The following is a 19,138-nucleotide window of genomic DNA, read 5'->3' as shown; positions in this document are numbered from 1 at the left end:
ACTAGCGAGGGCAGTGAAGACAGCTATCGATAACAACAACCAGTGGCTTGTGTTGGAGGTGCGAAGGGGACTGATATGTGAAATTGTATTTTGGGATTATTGTGCGCATGGGAAAGTACAAATTGTTAATTATTAACTCTTAGTACATTTTACTTTAAGTCCATAAAATTTATTAAGTGTTCTGATCATTTAAATAAAAAATAAAATGATATTATCCCCCAAATTTACCTTGCAACACCACTGGTTATTCAGCGGGGTGGCAACGCTAACCAATCAGCTGCAGGTTTGTTATTTAACCAAGTTGGAGCTAAAAAACCCTTAAAACTATGGAATTTCTGACTAAAGTGTGGGCCAAGGAGGCAGCTACTCCCGTCGAAATAGAAGCCACCACTGACACAGCGCAGGAAAAACCAAGTCCACAGCCTGATAAAACGTCTGCAAGTCAGGAAACCCCCGAAAAACAAAAGGACTGGGGTTATGACCTGTATCCTGAGAGGAGGGGCGAAGCCTTCAAGCCCAAATGGACGCGGGTCTTGTTCGGATTGGAGGGCCAGGAGAACCTCGATCGTTACAAGTGCGAAGAGAATGTCTATTGGTGTGTCAAGAACGGTCCGCTTGTGAAACTGATGATGGGGGCCCTGAAGAGCTCCGGGTGTCCCATCGATCTGCGCCGGCACATCTCCTGCGAGGTGTGCGATCCCACGGTCACCGGTGGCTACGATCCCAAGCTCAACCAGATCGTGGTGTGCCAGAATATGGCCAAAAATAAGAGCATGGTCCATGGCGTCCTTACCCACGAGATGATTCACATGTTCGACTACTGCAACAACGACATGGACTTCCGGAACGTGGACCACCTGGCCTGCACGGAAATCAGGGCGGCGAACTTGGCTCATTGCTCCTTTTTAAGCGCCATGTTCCAGGGGGATGCCTCGCCTTTTAATGTCAAAGAAGCGCATCAGGTGGGTGATGTGTATATTATGTATTAGTCTTGGAACTTTTTCCTTAGAAAATTTTATTAAGTTTTTATATTTAAAACAAAAGTCCAAAAAAATCATTGTATTAAAAACAACTAAATAATTTTATGGAGCTTAAGAAATTATAAACATTTTTCATATTTTGATGATATAAATTTACATACCTACATAAATGGTTTAACATAAACCCATTGTATGTAAATTAGAAACTATATTACAAATAGTTTTTGGTCATTTTACTCCTCCGTTCCTTCCTAAAATTGCATATGTTAAGAAATTCAGAATTCCAGAAACTAAATCTTCTTTTAAAATCCTTTTTCAGAACTGTGTCAAATCCAAAGCGCTGGCCTCAGTGCTGGCTGTGCGAAATATAACCAAAACAGATGCCATTGCTGCAGTGGAGAGAGTGTTCCCTAAATGCTATGCCGATCTGGAGCCCATTGGCAGGAGAATCCGACGCAATTCCACGGACCAGCAGAAGGCCTATATGGAGGGGCCTATGTACGGCTATGATGTATATTAAATTGTTATATATGATTGATTTTGTTTTTAAGTACACAAAGGCCAAATAAAACTATGTTTTAAGTTCTGGACTTTTTAAATGTCACGCTGCCAGACAAATTTATATTAAAAGCCAAATGGTTGGTTATTAATTAAATTATTTACGATTAACCATGAAAATGTACCAAGTTCAAAAGATAAATTTGGTTATACAACTACAACTAACCCAAAATTGTATATAAAACCAACGCTTAGAACTGCTGTGGTTAGTACAAGTTTGAAAAGCAGAAGTACCTAAGGCCATGGAGGATTGTGAAATAATTGGAATGATTTTTGAAATCATTGGAGACATGCTGTTCGGCAGTAAGTTGGAGGATATAGGAGAGGTGGAACTGGATAAGTAATATAAGCCAAAAAATATTCTTTTAGTGAATTTTAATAAAACAAATGGAATATAATTTAGAAACTAATTTTTTTTCAGCTGACAGCTCTTCTGATGATGATTATGACTCTTCGAGCACTTAGAAATCATTTATCATGGTGTCTAAATGATAATGAATTATAAACTTAATTCATGTTATTAAATACAGCAGAATATTTAATACTATTATTAACCACCAAAACAAATGGTATAAATACAACAACATTTGTTAAAGAACCTAAGTTAAAATCAACAATATGGACTGTTGTGAACTGCCGGAAATATTTTTGGGTTTTCTCAACGACCTCTTCTTTTCCGACATAAGTAATATATTTTTTTCACAATATATCCAAAAAGGCCTGTAATCATATTATTTCTTGTTTGTAAAGCTGATGAGGAATACTTTGGTGATTACTACGACAACTAAAATTGAAATAATCCGCTGATCATGATGTAACAAAGCAAATAAATTTGATATGAACATTTACCTTTAAAAGCTTTTCAATAGGCATATTATATTTGTGTATTTTGACCCAAATCATGCAATCTTTTTTGGTTTGAATTAAGCCCGAATTGGTCGTGCGTTTTTGTCATGGCTCATTAAAGGGGTCTGGGTCAAAAATGCTCCCGAACAGTATTGCCATTGTATTTAGTTACAAAACGTTAACCACAGCGGATCAAAATGTTTTGGGATCTACTCGGTGGAATTGTCGAGTTCATTTTCGGGCTCTTGTTTCCCAGTGAGTTTTTCAATCTCTAAATATAAATTTCTGTGGATAATTGATTATTTCTTTGTTGCACAGGTTCTGGCAGTGGCGATGAACCAGACTCTGAGGAGGTGGAAACTACCTGATGCCTAAACAAATATTATTTTTTACCAATGTTATTTTGTAAAAGTTCCATGTTTTCGCTTTATTTCATCTACGTAGAGTGTGTTTATTTAACATAAACTGCTTTAACAGCTACTATATCTTCATAGTATTCATTAAATGTGAGGATTATATACAGTGCGCACTCGCTAGACGCATTTCAACAAGTTGCGAAGCTTAAAACAGTTTAAACTGTTTCTTCAACTCCATTTTCTTCCATTTGGGCAGCTCGTCAAATTCGTAAAAAGACATCTTAAAAACAGAGACAAAATCATCGTGGGTAAGATGAACCTGTATATAGTAAAAGAGTTAGAAAACCTATACAGAAACTACTCAAATTGGCTAGAACTAACCTCTCTCTTCAGGGGATTAATTTCTGGTGGCAGCATGTCCATCTCCTGGATGAGAACTGTCAGTGGATACTTCTTGTGGCCATCAAAGCCTTTCTGTCTATTATTCAGGAGCAAAGGTGACCCATTATTTGCGAGGCTGCAGGTGCTGGGCACGGCATTTCCCAGATCCTTGCGCATAACCTCGTAGGACAGAAAGTTCTGAAAGTATATTAATTATTATTTTGAAATTTAGCTTAATAAAAAAAGGAAATACCTTGCCGTAATCGTTTTGCCAGGACTCGAAGAAACCCTTAAAGACATTCGGCTCCTGAAACTGCCTAACGACGGCCAATGCTGTAGCTGATCTGCGTCCAAATGGAGCATTCTGGACATAACTTTGGGCGATTGCCGTGTAGCGCTCCTGGTTCAAGGCCTGCGATCCCAGCCAGACGTAGGTGAGGGTACCAGTGTCTAGAATATAGGTGCAATCCGAACTGAGATCCTGCTGATCGAAGCCGAGAATCTCCTCATATCTTAGCGTGCTCTGTTGCCACCAGACCATAAAAAGTTGAACCGGGGGTCTCGGCTTACTCGGAACACTGGTGTTCAGATAACAATTGTTGCTGAGGGTGGGTGATATGTTACCACCATTGAAGCTGCCGTTGCACATGCTCCCAGCACCACTGCTGCTGCTAGTGCTGCTGGAACAGGAGTTCCCATTGCCGTTGATCACCAGAGTTTGGTTGAAATACATCGCCACCGATTGCCAGAACTCCTTGCTTTCTTTGCCTTCAAGGACAAGAGAGTTCTCTCCCAGAAGTGCTCCCACAGATTTCGCCATCTCGCGGGCGTCTCCCGTGCTACTTTGTCCACACCACACCCAAACGTGACTCGTCTTGATCACATAGCAATCTTTAGAGCTAATCGACGAAAGTGGTGTCTCCTCCACAGCTTTCGCGTTGTAACTGGCATCTCCGTAGACCTTCAGCAGAAATGTATCCAACAAGACGTTACCTCCATTGGCGCTCCCGTTGTGGAGCATTTCGCAGCGCTGACCCCGCATAATGATCAACTTTCCCTCGAAGATTTGAAGGAAGTGTGGCGGCTCATCGAACTCATAAAGCTGTACAAACATTCCTGGCTCCTTGAGACCATCAAAACTGGCTTTGGCGAACTTGTCCGCACGGGAAATTGATTCCGCAGAGGCCTCCGAACCGTTCCACTGGTAGATGATCGTTTCAATGCCGACCGATGCTAGGTCCGCGGGAACGACAGTGGCGCACTAAAGGAAATAGGATTAGTTTTATGATAATACTATTAGATTTGTTCATCCTTACCTGCACACTGTACTTCACTACATAGCTGGCATTGGTAGTGAAGACCACCGTCTTGCAGATGGGTAGTTCTTGCACCTGATCCCCCAAGATGCGGTACACTATCCTTTCACCCCTGCCATCGTCCACTAGCTGTGTGTCCGCAGCCATTTTGGGGCGCTCGCACAGAGAATGGGCATCCAGCTTGCCAAACTTTGTGGAGACTGGCTTATGACCTCTAGTGTTCTCTTGCCAAACATGCAACCAGTTGGCGAAGAGCCGCTTAAACTCCACCGGTTCGTGACCCTCCAACACACGCACCACCAGGGTGTTATCCGGATACTTCTTCTTTTTGACAAACGCCCGTCCATTTCCCATGGCAGAAAGGGCATCTGCTTGAGGCGCTTGAGCCCCAACCCACAACCAAATGCTTTGGCCGTAATTATCCAGTAGATAGACTCCATGGGCATCGTTTAGATCATCTTTAGCTGGCATGCCCACATCCAATTGATCCAGATGCAATCTTCCCCGCTGATTGCACTTGTAGATCCGGAATTTATTGCCGTTGTAGTCGGCGTATTCGCTGACCGATTGACTGGCCTGGCAGACCATTCGTTTCTTGAGCGGAAGCTGGGAGTTCCACAGCTCTTTATTTTCCTGGGACATGGCCTGCTCGTAGCCATCATCTACTATGGTGATGGGGGATCCACTCCAATGCTTTTGAACCCAAGCCAGGGCGCTTCGTCGTTCGATTCCCGAACTGGAGCGACCAATCCACACAAAGATCAGGGTTTCCGTTTGCAGGACCATTATGTAATCCGAGTTAAAGTGAGACCAATCAATGGTAGCCAACTCTATGGATCGTAGCCATTTGCGGGCGTGCAGTTGAAAGAGGCGAGGCCTTTTAGGGGCGCTTAACAAGGCTCCTGACCGAACACTGTAATTAATAAACATTATTATTGATATAAATGCAACAATTGAAACATCACAAATTAATAATAAATTAAACTCACTCGTAACCCTTCTTGAAGTAAGAAAGAAACCTTGCACTCTCCAGGTTCTGAGTCTCACGATAAATGGAAGCCACATTTCCCAGATACGAGTCCAGCTCCTGGATTTTGTGCACCACATTGGAGCGGTTCTGTTCGCTCACATTCTTGCCCAACCAGTAGTGGATATATCGCTCCAACACCACATTAGGCTTCTGTTCGCGTGTCTTTAAGTATGGAATTCTCATTAGAAACCAGCCTGTACAAGTTGATTAAGTTACATACGATGGTCTCGTGGTTGGCATAATGACCCGGCAAACTGGCTGCGTAGATAATGTAGGCGCAGTTATCATAGAAGGTACCATACTGCGATCGTGTGACTGCCTCCAGGCGATCTTCGTCTATTTTCCAAAGGGCAAAGGTTATCGCATTTTTTGCCACCTTGCGAAAGGTCGCGTCTACTTTGAGGTCTGGAATGGTGTTGGGACGGACCTCCTGAAATTATTTGCAAATTATTATGATTATGAATAATAATTCAATTAAGGTAGATCATAATTTTTATGGGATCATATTCATGGTGTTGGATCAAAGGAAAACAACCACACTCTATTTCTCGATTGCTCCTCCTCTTTCTTAGTCAAAGATTTATAAGTTCAAGTTGTAAGCACGTAGCGTAACTCGAATAAATCAGGTTTTATTAAATGAAATTTCATCTACAATTACCATTCTACGCTCCCATTTTACTGAGAGTCCGACAGTGCCACTGGCAGTCTGTATGACCAGCATTTACCACAACATTAAACACCTTTCAAACGATCGCCAATTGTTGCTGACATGGGACAGTTTTCAATAACCAAGGATAAACACAAAAATAAGAAAAACTGCATTTAAAAACTAATGAAAAATGAAAACCCGAAACCCGTCTGGAGAAGTGCTCTGCATTTGATTGGAGGCAAGTGATAGTGAAAACTAAAAGTGAACAGAGGCGGGCGTGAACCACATCTAACCACATCGGTGGTGCAGCCAGTTTTTGTTGGCTGCCGGCTGTCGAACATTAAGTTTTTATTTATTTATGGAACGCAGCAAGGTGGAAAGTGGTTGCCAACCATTGGGTGCATCTGTATATGTATACACTTGTATATGCATATTCATCTCGATCTTGGATAACGGTTTGGGGTCATTAGGCTGCCTTTGGCTAATTAATGTCTTGACTCTGAGCCATTTCATTTGGACGCTGTGATTACACTGGCGTGCTCAGTGACCAAAAACAAGTTCATGCTTCGCCTGGCAGTGTTTGGTTACTCCCACAAAATGACATTTCATGGAAATCACAGTAATAATGACTGGCTTTTTCTGGGCTGCTCATAAATAAGCAATGCATACAATGCGCTGCACACAAAACATGAAAACATTTTAATTGTCGCCTGCAAATGGCAAAATAACTCGGATTACTTTAACTGGGGTTGGGTTAACCAGGTTTTCCAGCTCTCTGCCACTATGATTGATTGATCTTCGCTGTTGACAGCCAAACTACATTTGCAATGGTGTAACAAAAAAATAGAAAAACTAGCACAAGTAAATTTCCTCTGGCAACCGCATATAGCAAATTATAACAATTTTTTGTAGCCTTTGTTTTTAAAGTTGATGGCCCCAAAGAGACTTTCACAGCCACCAATTAGCGTCATCAATCTAAGCGAAAGCCAATCGGCAAATGTTCTAAATAGAATGTCAAAAACAAATTTAGTTACCCATTCATCTTAAGTGAGGCTTGGCGCGAAAATCAATCGTCAGCTGTAGTCGAAAATGTATACATTCTTTGGGGTAAAGCTATTATCTTGATGGATGGAGCTTAAAAGTTTAATTGTTTGCCATCGATTGCTTTAAACGTTTCTACAAATTGGGAGCAAAGTCAAGTAAAAGTAAATTTAAAAATACCGCAAAAGAAAGTGTTTGGGGATAGTGTGGCTTTAAAACAAAAGTCTAAACTCTTATCTATTTTAAGTTAAAACAATTTTTGATTAATTAAAATAAATAATCAAGCTATGAAATTTTGTAAGCTAACCGATTTATTTTCCAACGGAATGGATATTGCATTTATCGTTCCTGAATACTTTTTATACCCGTTACTCGTAGAGTAAAAGGGTATATTGTATTCGTGCAAAAGTATGTAACAGCTAGAAGGAAGCGTTTCCGACCCTATAAAGTATATATATTCTTGATCAGGATCACTAGCCGAGTCGATCTAGCCATGTCCGTCTGTCCGTCTGTCCGTCTGTCTGTCCGTCTGTCTGTCTGTCTGTCTGTCTGTCCGTATGAACGCTGAGATCTCGGAAACTATAAAAGCTAGAAGATTGGCATTTTGCATGTAGATTTTAGAAGTTCCTACGCAGCGCAAGTTTGTTTCAAAATGGTGCCACGCCCCCTTTAACGCCCACAATCGCTTATATACGATTTTAAAAATTTAAATATTTTGGAAAAGTAAAAATGCAGTTTTATTGTGTTTATCAATACCTATCGAAATGTAGAAGAAATTTTTCAAATCGGACCATTCGTTAAAAAGTTATGCGTGATCAAAGTTTCTATCTCCATCTCCCTCGCACTCCCTTTACCTGAGTAACGGGTATCTGATAGTCGGGGCACCCGACTATAGCGTTCTCTCTTGTTTAAATACAAAATTATTTGAAAATAACAGTGCATCAGGACCAATATTATTTTCATATTAACAAGATATCATAAAGATGCAATTGTCTTTGCGGTTTTTTTACCTAGAAGATTTAAGGATCCATTTTCTATGCAAAGGATGTCTCTATCGAGGCATATAACTATATAATAGAAAATAACCGCCTTTTCTCGCTTCTGTGAAATTTCCTTGCATAAATCTTTATTAATTTGCCCACTAACAACTATGTCAGCAAATCTTTACAAGAGCTAACCAAACACCATAATCAGGTACCAAATTGATTGTAATTGATAAACAAATAATCTTCAGCTCGTAATTAACAGCTGAACCTGGCTAAATTAACTTGTCCTGGCTGAAGATTGCGCCAAGATCCAAGTAAATATAAGAGAGCTGATGGGAGAGATTCGAGATTGCGGTATGCATAATGAAAAGCCTGTAGTTACCGTTTCTTTTGGTGACAGCGATAGCTCCATGTTGCAGGGGCTCAAGACCCGCGGATGTATCTGTATCTGAAAGATACTGTGATGTTGCCTTGAACTAGTTTTGTTTCTCTCAAATTGATGGCAATTCCAAGTGGAAGCCGGCAGCGCGGCTTAAAGTGAAATCCTTGCGAGTTTTTACAGCGCTTTTGAAAAGCGAACGTCGCCGCACACTCACTTCACACACACGCAGCGATTGAAAGCGACCCAATGAAAATTTCACAGGCTCTAAAAAACGATCATTTAAAATTAGGCAAATTTTGGATGGATATGTGTGTATGCCAAAAACTGAACCGAAATAGAGACAAACTGAAAGTTAAGCCAAATGCTAGGCTGGATTCGATTCGATACGGTTTTAGGTTCGGTTTCCCGACTCTAGCGGCTCGAGTTTTTCCCCACAGATTTTCCCGCGACTCTTTGCTAGTGCGTCTTTGCCACCAGAAAGTCAAATGCAGACTGGTCGCTTCGAAAAGCCACGCTCCAAGTTTATGGCCAGGCTAGCGTCGAGCATCGGGCATCGGGCTAAGAGCTCCGAGCCAAAAGAGCAAAAGAGTGGGAAGCGCCGACTGTGACTCAGAAATGAATGAAAATTATCAGTTATAATGTCGGTTTTCCTCTCTATCCTCTCCAAGCGAACTGGCTGGCTGAGAAAAGCAGAAAGCGCAGCGCACTTTGTTGCGGTTTCTTGGTCTTAGGCCAACGGAACCTGACTCTATGCAAAAGGCCAAGAGGAAGTGCTGACAAAAGGGTCTTAAACAAATTCTTACGGCGTGTTTGCTAATTCCTACCATTAGCTCTCTGCGGGTAAACAATTACTTAAAGTTATTTAGCTTTGTGTTTCGGTTATTTTAGCTTTGTGAAACAGTATAAACATTTGCAATTTAAAATTTATGGCTGTTCCCAATGAAATGTTTTAAATTTTTATTGTTTCCTAATAAAATAAAATGTTTTATAAGCGAATATAATTTTATTTGGTTTTTATTGTATGATTGGCTTCTTCTTTTGAATTATTGATTATCGTTGCTTTGATTAACCCGAATTATTCATTTTATGGCAAGTTAGCTACTATGTTTCTATATGTTTTTTTAAACATTGTTTTTTCGATAGTTTAAGATAATTAGTTAATTTGGAACTATAAACAAAATTATAGCCGAAATACATTTTGAGAAATCGTAAAATAAACTCTATTTAAAATCTTTTTTTCGTTACATTTGTAGATTAATAACATATAATAAAGGCTTAATACTACAAAAATAGAACAATATTCATTAAAAATTGTTGTTAGAATGGCTGAATGGCATAAATTTTGAGAAAGTATAAAAAATAGAATTAATATGTTTATGGGGTGAACAAAGTTATAAATAATATTAAACAATTTGTAATACCTATCCTTTAAAAATCACTTCACCTAGCACTTAGCTCTAATATATTAAAGAAAGAGTATTGATTATTCTACCCTGTAGACTCCACTGCATCACTTCTTGTCTGGCCAATGTCTCGTTTCCCGCAAACTCCACACTTTGCTGCACTGCACTGACATTCTCCACAGGCAATCAAGCACAAATTGAGGAACGCGGTGAGAGGAGGAAGACATCGGTATCACTGTTGCATACTCCATCGATTTGCATCTCTCGGGTTTCCTACAGCTTTTGTCAACCGAACTGCCACGCTCGACTGGCTTGAGTCTTCACTTTTATGATTTATGCTTAAAGACTGGCAGACGGGCATTCGCCATAATCATTAACAGCCAACGGAGATTGGGGAATGGGAGTCGGTGTCGGAGCCAAAGACTAACTCCCCCGGGTTCAGCGAGTAAGGAAAGTGGTCAAATTATTTCGGGGAACAATTTGGCAGCGATTTGTTCAACAATTCAGAGCCGAGTTCGTCTCAATTAAGTCGAAAATGTTTTGTGTATGACTCGGTAATGAGTCGAAATGGTTTTCCAGTGTGTTCCAAAGCGTGAAAGACACTAATGGGTCTGGCCCAGAGAACGGTGTATCTTTGTATCTGCGTATCCACGTATCCGCATCTTGGCAAGACAATGCGATGCCTTTCAAAAAAACACAACTCTCTTTGTTGTCCATGTTTCATGTTTCCATGTTTCCATGTTTTTCCCCCAACTCTGGGCAACTCAAAACTCTGACAAGTTCAATCAACCGTTGAGGTTGAGGCGTGAACTGGGGAAATGGCGAAAAACAAAAATGAAAGCAATCGTAAATGAAAATGTAAATTGTAAATGTATATAGATGCGAAATGCAAAGCATTTTCCAGCTGAAAATGTGCGACTTTTAGCATGATGAAAAATGCAATTTACTATTTATGATAATTACACACGTCAACCCGCAGCAAGACAAACGACTAGGCAATTGACTTTTCCTTTTACCCAAAAGCCAGAGAAGCCAACAAACAATTTGATTGTTTGCCTTTTGTTGCGGTGCCAAAACGCCAAACACATTAAGACCATTTTGTGGCCAACGCCGCCGCCACACGCGACATTTACGTAAAAAGTCGGTATAAACCGAAATGCAAACATAAGACATTGCAAGGCCCACAATGCAACATCGACTTGTGGCATTTTCCGCAACTGCAAACGGGAAACGGGCCGCAATGTACCGCTTTAGACGCTTTTTTTCTTCTTATTATTGTTTCAGTTTTCCTCCAGCGGTGATTGTGCCGATGGATCTTTGCTCTTTTCCAGCCTTTTCATTAGCCACAACTGAAGATGGCCAAAGAATGCCAGTAGCTTCTTCTTCATTTGATCTTCGGGCTTAAAACAGCCCACGTTAATTGCCAGCCAATCCAGATCCAGATCCAGACCAAACCACCAGCTGACTCCTCTCAATGGTGTTTCTTGCCATGGGAATGGGCTGCTCTTCTGGCAGTTTAGGCCATGATCGATTTACAATAGTGGGATACTATTTTTACTGCAGTAATGCTATAGTATTGAAGTTTTACCATCCATAAAAATAAAGAAAAATGTCCTGTGTGAGACAAGTTTTTTTGAAATACTTTCGTAACAGTTGACAGAGTATTATTATTTTTATAAATTGAGCTTGTCTTTAAAATAACTGGTTTAATATCTACTTAACAGTTATAACTTTTAGTAATAAAAGTCCCAACATTGTATGATTAAACAACGTTTAAAAGGGATGTAATTCTAAACTATAAAGATAATAGTTAAACTATTTAAAGTAATTTAAATAGGATTTGGATTTCATTCTGGTTTCGATTTTTTAATACATTTTTATCATGTATCACATTGAAAATAAAAAAAATTATCCTTAGGGTTTTTAAATAACTGTCATACTATTTTTATTTACTGATATGAAATGCAAAATAAATTTTGAAAATTAGTTTGGTGACAGCTTTTTTAAAGAAAATATTCAATTTTGAGCAATTTCTCGTATTTTTTATTCTTTTAACAAAAGAAGATCATTTCATCTTCGATCTAAAAATTAAACTTTTCTTTCACTTGTAGCCTTTTATAAGGCCAAAACACGTCGGCAGCTCGAATGGTAAAAGCTGAATATCAATAACAATAACAGGTGTTTTGACTGGCAGTGCTTTTGATTTAGCTTTAATAAATGGTTAATTAGCTCCGATAGGCGGGAACAAAACCAGAGACCACAAATCAAAATGGTTTTGAAAGGAGTTCGATCATTGGATTGAAAATCGAATTGGATTTTCCGCTTGTACAATTGATTTGCTGCACATTTCACGAGCTTGCTACCGCAGATGTTATTTTCAGTTTCTTCTGCGGTTTTTCTCTTTTTTTTTTGTTGCTACTCGTAATAACAATTTGGTATTGTCTGCTTCCCACGCCAAAAACTGAAAGATAAAGGCAAAAACCAAAGCCAAAGTGTGTGGGTGAATTTAACACGAAGAGTTAAAAATAATTTCTTCATTGAATTCGGAGGGAGAGAAAAGTTGGACAACAATTGCGATGGAAGCTGAGCATTTGGGAGTCATAAACAAACACCGCCTAACGGTTATTTAACTGTTACTTAACATGCAATTAACCCAGAGTTAAATACTTAAAACCAAAAACTGAATAATGTAAATATAACCAGATTCGGTTCGGGTTCAGATGCGCTGAGATAATCTCTAAAAAACTCGGACTACACGCAGATGTGCTGCAATAACTTTCTAACTAAGGGGTCATTCGTCTTAATTATCACACGACTGGGAAAAACTTGGCTTGGAAATTCATTAGGCAGGCCCTTAAAAAATAGTCGGGTATAATCATATACCCTCGAAACGCTGTCCATTGACCCATTTGCATTTGGCCAAGTCCAAGATCTAACAAAATTAGTGGGGGAAAAGCCATAAAAAACATAAAGAAAGCTGCGGTTGGGCTGGACTTAGAGTTGCGTTGAAATTGTTCCCACCTTTATGGTTTGTTTATCTTAATACTCCCCTTCCCGGGGTTCGTGTTTATGCGTAGTTCTCCCAGCACCCATCGGTTTGGTCTTGTTTCTAACATTTAATCACCGGAAGCCATCTTCAAGCATCTCCAGAAGCCCGCTTAATTACGAAAATCTCTTTCGGATCCCCACTTCTTGGAGTCTCCAGCTGGGCGCCTGATTTGGATAAATCCATTTTCGTTGTGCATTTCATTAGACTTGGTTCGGATACATTCAAATTGGCTTACCATTTCCCGTATTATATTTTCTTTGTTTTGTTTCGTTATGTTTTGAAATTGCCAATTAGACACGTCTCTTGTCTGCCGCTTGTCTTCCACAGATATGGTAAATTGGAGACCCCATTAGGTTCGATTGTGGGGAACGGGAAACTTTACAATCTTAAAGTGCTCTGATTCATTTGTTTGTCATAGCTCATTGTTCTTCTTGGAAAATAGGCGATATTTTAATTAATTGATTTGCGGCAAGGTCGACAATATTGATTTCTTATCGGGGAAAAAGTCGGGGGCAAAACATTACACTGATAAATTAGATAATATTTCCGTATTGATATAACATTTTGCAAGTCACGAATATATGCATTACTTAAACATTACAAATTGGTAGCTTAATTTAAATAACATGTTCTTCCGTATGCTATTTATATTATGACAGTACAAATCTAAGGAGTCAGTTTTAAAACTATAAAGTTAAGAGTTTACATAATTTTTTCAGGAGGAATCTACCTTAGGAAGGATATTACAAAATAGGATTGCAACCGATTTCAAAATTTTGTTTTAAGTATAATGATTACAACAAAATTAACATATAAATTTGTTTCAAATATGGGCCTTAATTTAGTTGTTTAGGAAACTTTTAACGCTTGTTATTTACATATGTACATTCATATGTATGTACATACATTAGTATTTCTACAATAATTGCACATCTGCAATCGAAGCGCAGATTTCTTAATCGACTTACCACATAAACACTAATTAATTACTTCGCGCCATAAAACGTGTAGAAACATTAATCGTCTTCTGTTTGCACTCACCTGCTTGATGAAATTAAACGGCGGCATTTTGTGGTCCAATTTGCGGCTGCTGCAATGCAAATTGTTTCTTATGTGTGTGCGCTTTGTGTGTAAATCTAAATCAAAGCATGCAGCTGCAAATTGTTGTCGTTGCACCGGCGCTTTGCAACTCCAAAAGTTAAACAATTTAATTAACTTTTCGCACCCAGCCGACTATTTGTTGTGTTTATTGCTGTCACCTTTCTGGCATTCGCTTTATTTGGCCGTCTTTTTTGCAATTCTCTTTCGCGTGCTCCTTCGCGTTATTTACCGTTAGTGAGAAAGGAGAGCGACAAAAAGTGATAACGCGTTTTGCTGTTTTTTGGCACTGTTATTTTTGCGCACTTTCAAAACAAATTAACCCGAATTAACGCCAAGCGGAAGTAAAACAAAAGGATATAAGCGTGCGATTCGGTCGCTGATCGGTCGCTTCAACGATAAACTTAACCCGTGAAAAGTCGGCTTACGACTGAACGTGAAAAACTTCAATTGAAGCGAGATCGCACGTAAATATGTTTGTACATACTTATGTACGCCGTATGTATGTGTGCTTCTCTGCCGACGTCAGTGAATGTGACCCTTTCAAGTTCCACTTTGACCATGGCCAACATATTGGGGTATACACGAACAGTTGACAGCAGAAACTATTATTAACAATTACAAGTTGTTTGTAAGCTAACAATTTAAGCACAAAGTTTTGCAATTGCAAAACTAATAACCGGGAATGCGGCTTGGGGAAAGTCCGACGGATTGTGGCAGGTACATATGTATGTATGTAAAAATTTATGTATATATTTACATTGGGGCAGTCTAAGTTTGTATTAAATTTGTAAGGTCCTATTCTGACCCTCTTACTAGAAGGATTCCTAGTTTGTATGTGCATACCAGATTTATTATACATAACTGACATTATGTATTAGTAATTTGATATTTAAATCTTATGAACAATTTTCGCAGCTCCTTAGAGCACTGATGGTAAGTGAATATCATAGATTATTTTCTGATTGCACAAACTACTAACTATTTACAGAGTATCACAGCATCGAATCCCAATCCCCATTTCTGGTGGACAAGTTTCTCGGTCCGCTGCTCGCTAGTGTCAAAATGCCGGCCACTGCGCTGCAGACATCACCATAGTCGTAGTATTTGGCTATTCTAAACCCATCGCCCCACCATCATATCATAGTCATACCCATAAACACGGAGGGTTCCCAGAACTCCCCGATGGCTTTTGTTGTTCTCGTTTTTTGTTTTATTATCATGGCAGTCGCATTCGCGTAGAGGTGTCGTTAAAATTACGGAGAGGGAGAACCTGCCCCAGTGTGACGTCACTCGCTGATGGGGATGACCTCCGTCTCCTGGAAACGATCCTTCTCTAGGAGCAGGAGGCACTCCCTCACGCGAACCCTGGCTTGGGCTATGTCCCGCTGAAGTCGCTCCTTAGGCGCCCGCAAACCCATCACCGTTGGCGGCAAATTGGGACGCATCTCGGGCAAGAGATTAAGCAGATCGCCGTACTTGTCCACTATATTGGCATTGTCATCGAGATCTGGAAAGTGTGGAAAACGTTAGCCAGTTGAAAGGAGTATTATAAAGTATGTATTTGTGAACAGAGTATTTTTCAAAAAATTATACAATTTACTCAATATTTTCCCATTTTGAAAAACTTAGAAATTTAAGGTTGTTTACTAATTTTTTTCCAAAAGCAACAATTTTTCCAAAAGTATACCTCAATTTGAGAATTCGATCGTTAATTTCGGAACTTCGGATTTCTCTCTTTCTTTAATATTTGAATTTTTTCAAATTTCATAATATATGGAAAATAGAAATCCTATTACATTTAGTATGATTCGTAACCCAAATATTAACCAGACTTAAGATGTTAGCAGACTCATTATGCATTTATAGGAAGGTTTCAGGACCACTATCTAATATGTAAATTCCAACTATATTTTTATTTTTCACTCTCTTACTTATAGAAGTCGGCATCATCCCATAGAGACCGCTATCGAGTCCTGCTCCACTCAAATTGCCCCCTCCATTTGCCAAGAACATAAGCTGGAGTTGTGACTGCATGTACTTGGTGTACTCCAATTTGGCCATCACCTCCTTGTATTCGCTAGCGTATGCAAAGGCGGCGGCGTTTTGCTGCTGCCTGTTGCGCTGCATCATAGCTAGATTTGCAGTGAAGCTGCTTCCAGATTCTCCGTTCACCCGGGTTATCTCCACCCGCGGCTCCTGGTGTTTGGCCGCCATTTCCATGTCGGAGGGCTCCTCGGAGCGAGTGGGCACGGCGGTCACGGTTATGTCGCTGTACTTCGAACGGAAGGATTCAATGTCCAGGTAGTCCATGCTGAGCAATCAGAGCTCTCAAAATGATTAAATGGCTACAACGATTTGACACTTGAGCTATTGATTTGACAGACCTACTTTGATTTTACTATATGCTTTCTAATAGCTTAGTGTTGAAAAGTATTTATTTAAAATATTGCAAAGAACTTCCCCATTTTGTGTATTTAATACACAAGTTGTAGGCAGGCTAATGGCATTTAAACCAGAAAAAAAACAATGCTTTGCAGTTTTATTTTATTTAATCAAAAAGCATTTTCATCTAATTAAATAACATATTGAAAAAGTCATTAACTAAAAGGATTTTATTACTTTTAACCTGTGCTATTCTATCTTTTTTTATAATGCAAAAGCTTTTTAAAATGTTCATTACATTTCATGTATATATACTTTATATATTACTCCCGTATAAACATTGAAAATTTGACGCCTTGACCAAGGGAATCTTATTTTACTCCAATTTATATTTCCTGAACGCCCTGCACGTGGCTCGGTGAACTCTTTAAACCGGTGGTAATGCAGAAAGAAAAGCACTAAATACATTCACCTGGTATTTTGGTGCCTGTTTTGCCTTTGTCCCCTACAAGAACCTTTCTTTCTTTTGGGCTATCGTATGGCGAGCGGGTAATTACCGGCTGCAGAACAAAACACGTTCATAAACAGTTCATTCTGCCGGCGTTGTCCGTTTGCCCGTTCCCCCGCCGGAAACCGCTCAAGCGTGCTTCCCGTTCTGCGCAGGCGCACGCAGCGAATAGCAGCCACATTCCCCTCGGCGATCACCCCAATCTTTTGCCATGACTCATGGAGTATTTAAATAACACAGGCAGCTCTGATCGTTGTGGTTGTTGTACTTGTTTCACATGCAAATTTTGACCAGAACTATGTCCAGAATTAAGGGGGTTAACAATCTTCGGCTGGTGCGTATAACAATTTAGTGATCTAGAGTCTGCTTAGGGGCTAGTTAATTGCTGCTCTGGTGCTGGGAGCGGATGATGGCCTCCAGGCTGCGTTCCGTCTGCTCTCCACACTCGAAACGATGGTAGTCGACGACCTCGCAGTTGTGCTCCTGCAAAACCTCGCCCACCGTCTTGTCCGCATCCAGCAGATACTCCTGGTGGATCAGGCACGTCTCGTCGTCCTTGTTCTCCGCCGGCTTGTCCTTGTCGTACTCCCCGATCTTCACCGGCTTCATTCCCACGATCTGCTGGCAGATGCTCTTGTGGAACTCAAAGTCCAGCAGCTTGTGAGTCGATCGGTAGGCGACGATGGCTCCGTATTTGCCCACCTGGGTAATGCCCTCGGTGGTGCCCACGTTGGTGGGTGCCGGGTGGGCGTAGCCAACCAGTTTCAGATCGTTGTTGACCTTGAAGCACAGTGCCCGCCGGATGGAAGCATTTTCGCCAATGGCGCCGATTAGCAGGGCCAGGTGGTCGCCCAGTGTGCGGCCCTCCTCCGTCCGCAGGTTCTTCAGGGCGTCCGCATCAAAGCCGAGCTGAAAGGAATATTTGCTTTGGTATATGAGAAATAATTTTAAGAAAGGGTTGTAAACTGGTTATTAACAGAGAAGAAGCTTTATACATTCGAAAAAGAATTGCAAATAACTTTGTTCTACTGATTTCTGTTGGCTTTGAATTAGGTTCAGACAGAATTCTAAACCGTTTAAATAATTAAGTTTAACATGTTCCTTTAAGATCCAATTTAATTCTGAACAATTTAAATGGTTTAAAAACTTGAAATGCCTGATGTAAAAGTAAATTTACTTAATGTTTAAATCCTAGTTAAACCCCTTCTCACCTTCCACAGATCTCCATCGAAGTCCGTCAAGTCCGTGTAGTGCAGACACATGCAGGCAACATGATCTACGAATCGCTTGAAGGTGTCGTTCCTGGCCACGAAATCCGTCTCGCAGTTGAGCTCGACCATGGCGCCGCGATTGCCGCGGATGAGGACTCCAATTAGACCCTGGGCAGTGGCTCGATCTGCAAGTTTGGTGGCCTTGGTCCAGCCGAGCGACTGGGCCTGCTCATGCAGCCACTTTTCCGCCTTTAAGGTAAGGAATTATATGAGCATATATAAAGTATTACCCTAGTAAATACCCACCAAACCGACGTCGTTGTTGTGCTTTTCCAGGGCTTTCTTGCAATTGGCGAAGGTGTAGCCGGTCTTTTTCCGTAGTGCCGCCAGTGCGCTCTTCTCCAGACCTCCGGTTCCACCAGCACCGGCGTAAAGTTGCCGCGTGGAGTGCAGGGCACGGGTGAATATCTTTTGGAACAGCATTTTCGAAGCCGAGACTTTTAAATGAAACCTAAACTGATGTTTTTTCCAAGGGCGATGGGTGGACTTGTTGCTCTTTGCCTGCTGCCACGGGCAACCGAACGGTGTTTGTTTTTCCGACCTGTCGTTATGTGTTTCCCCAGTTTGTGTTTGCCACGAAAATCAATTCATTCTAAACAACCGGAACGTGTGATTTGCATTTGTTTTCAACTCCTTCGTGTGTTCGGATCGAGTCAGTTTAATTAATCGCGTTGCGGCGCGAATTAATCCAAACCGTGTGTGTTGCCTCGATAGGTGAACGACTGGTAAGTCGGCCGGTCAATTCGCCTGATTTGTGTGCGTAGTGTGTAATTTATGTGGGGACTACGAAAATTTTGACAATTTTCCGGGTTGCACAATTCAACGAGTTAGGGATGGCAAAAAAGCCGGTCAGGCGCGTGTGTCAAACAGCTGTTCGCCCGATATCGATAGTCGCGAAC

The 19,138-nt window shown here is 40.5% G+C and overlaps 5 protein-coding genes and 1 long non-coding RNA gene across 7 annotated transcripts; 3 read left to right on the top strand and 3 right to left on the bottom strand.

Annotated features, from left to right (window-relative positions):
• Window positions 1-258: 258 nt before the first annotated feature.
• Window positions 259-1,570, top strand: LOC108050225 (mitochondrial inner membrane protease ATP23 homolog). The gene is made up of 2 exons (XM_017131789.2): window positions 259-962; window positions 1,300-1,570. The coding sequence occupies exons 1-2, from the start codon at window positions 327-329 to the stop codon at window positions 1,498-1,500; spliced, it is 837 nt and encodes a 278-aa protein (XP_016987278.1). The 5' UTR covers window positions 259-326; the 3' UTR covers window positions 1,501-1,570.
• A 121-nt stretch (window positions 1,571-1,691) lies between these two features.
• LOC108050226 lies at window positions 1,692-2,202 on the top strand. Its single transcript, XM_017131790.1, has 2 exons — window positions 1,692-1,841; window positions 1,960-2,202. The coding sequence occupies exons 1-2, from the start codon at window positions 1,781-1,783 to the stop codon at window positions 2,001-2,003; spliced, it is 105 nt and encodes a 34-aa protein (XP_016987279.1). The 5' UTR covers window positions 1,692-1,780; the 3' UTR covers window positions 2,004-2,202.
• Window positions 2,203-2,477: 275 nt separating this feature from the next.
• On the top strand, window positions 2,478-2,867 carry LOC108050237. The gene is made up of 2 exons (XR_001769580.2): window positions 2,478-2,639; window positions 2,703-2,867. It is a non-coding gene; the product is annotated as an uncharacterized LOC108050237 (long non-coding RNA).
• Window positions 2,783-14,523, bottom strand: LOC108050235 (villin-like protein quail). 2 transcript variants are annotated; one of them, XM_017131806.2, is made up of 7 exons: window positions 14,019-14,523; window positions 5,688-5,897; window positions 5,427-5,629; window positions 4,438-5,350; window positions 3,375-4,382; window positions 3,122-3,319; window positions 2,783-3,059 (listed from the first exon to the last, which is right to left on the bottom strand). In XM_017131806.2, exons 1-7 carry the CDS (start codon window positions 14,043-14,045, stop codon window positions 2,946-2,948), a joined length of 2,673 nt encoding a protein of 890 aa, XP_016987295.2. In that variant the 5' UTR covers window positions 14,046-14,523; the 3' UTR covers window positions 2,783-2,945. The 2 variants fall into 2 exon arrangements, with proteins under 2 accessions (XP_016987295.2, XP_016987294.2); XM_017131805.2 differs by lacking the exon at window positions 14,019-14,523 and adding an exon at window positions 8,526-9,007.
• Window positions 14,524-15,174: 651 nt separating this feature from the next.
• Window positions 15,175-16,410, bottom strand: LOC108050228. The gene is made up of 2 exons (XM_017131792.2): window positions 16,010-16,410; window positions 15,175-15,585 (listed from the first exon to the last, which is right to left on the bottom strand). Exons 1-2 carry the CDS (start codon window positions 16,386-16,388, stop codon window positions 15,365-15,367), a joined length of 600 nt encoding a protein of 199 aa, XP_016987281.2. The 5' UTR covers window positions 16,389-16,410; the 3' UTR covers window positions 15,175-15,364.
• Window positions 16,411-17,213: 803 nt separating this feature from the next.
• On the bottom strand, window positions 17,214-19,083 carry LOC108050243 (elongation factor Ts, mitochondrial). The gene is made up of 3 exons (XM_017131815.2): window positions 18,486-19,083; window positions 18,180-18,428; window positions 17,214-17,877 (listed from the first exon to the last, which is right to left on the bottom strand). Exons 1-3 carry the CDS (start codon window positions 18,660-18,662, stop codon window positions 17,347-17,349), a joined length of 957 nt encoding a protein of 318 aa, XP_016987304.1. The 5' UTR covers window positions 18,663-19,083; the 3' UTR covers window positions 17,214-17,346.
• Window positions 19,084-19,138: the final 55 nt, after the last annotated feature.

Source organism: Drosophila rhopaloa, unplaced genomic scaffold (genome assembly GCF_018152115.1).
Source record: "Drosophila rhopaloa isolate 14029-0021.01 unplaced genomic scaffold, ASM1815211v1 contig_2, whole genome shotgun sequence".
Lineage (NCBI taxonomy): Eukaryota > Metazoa > Arthropoda > Insecta > Diptera > Drosophilidae > Drosophila > Drosophila rhopaloa.
The sequence above is the reverse complement of the archived record's forward strand: the minus strand, read 5'-3'. Positions and strand labels throughout refer to the sequence as shown.

Bases quoted from the DNA above. Each gene is read 5' to 3' on its own strand.
- LOC108050225 (XM_017131789.2), top strand. From the start codon at position 327: ATGGAATTTCTGACTAAAGTGTGGGCCAAGGAGGCAGCTACTCCCGTC. The intron at 963-1,299 runs GTGGGTGATGTG...ATCCTTTTTCAG, and splicing joins ATGTCAAAGAAGCGCATCAG to AACTGTGTCAAATCCAAAGC.
- LOC108050226 (XM_017131790.1), top strand. From the start codon at position 1,781: ATGGAGGATTGTGAAATAATTGGAATGATTTTTGAAATCATTGGAGAC. The intron at 1,842-1,959 runs GTAAGTTGGAGG...ATTTTTTTTCAG, and splicing joins TGGAGACATGCTGTTCGGCA to CTGACAGCTCTTCTGATGAT.
- LOC108050235 (XM_017131805.2), bottom strand. From the start codon at position 8,555: ATGGAGCTATCGCTGTCACCAAAAGAAACG. The intron at 5,630-5,687 runs GTATGTAACTTA...CCATACTTAAAG, and splicing joins ATGCCAACCACGAGACCATC to ACACGCGAACAGAAGCCTAA. The intron at 3,060-3,121 runs GTTAGTTCTAGC...TACTATATACAG, and splicing joins TTAATCCCCTGAAGAGAGAG to GTTCATCTTACCCACGATGA.
- LOC108050228 (XM_017131792.2), bottom strand. From the start codon at position 16,388: ATGGACTACCTGGACATTGAATCCTTCCGTTCGAAGTACAGCGACATA. The intron at 15,586-16,009 runs GTAAGAGAGTGA...CACACTTTCCAG, and splicing joins GATGATGCCGACTTCTATAA to ATCTCGATGACAATGCCAAT.
- LOC108050243 (XM_017131815.2), bottom strand. From the start codon at position 18,662: ATGCTGTTCCAAAAGATATTCACCCGTGCCCTGCACTCCACGCGGCAA. The intron at 18,429-18,485 runs GTGGGTATTTAC...CTTACCTTAAAG, and splicing joins ACAACAACGACGTCGGTTTG to GCGGAAAAGTGGCTGCATGA. The intron at 17,878-18,179 runs GTGAGAAGGGGT...TATTCCTTTCAG, and splicing joins TCGATGGAGATCTGTGGAAG to CTCGGCTTTGATGCGGACGC.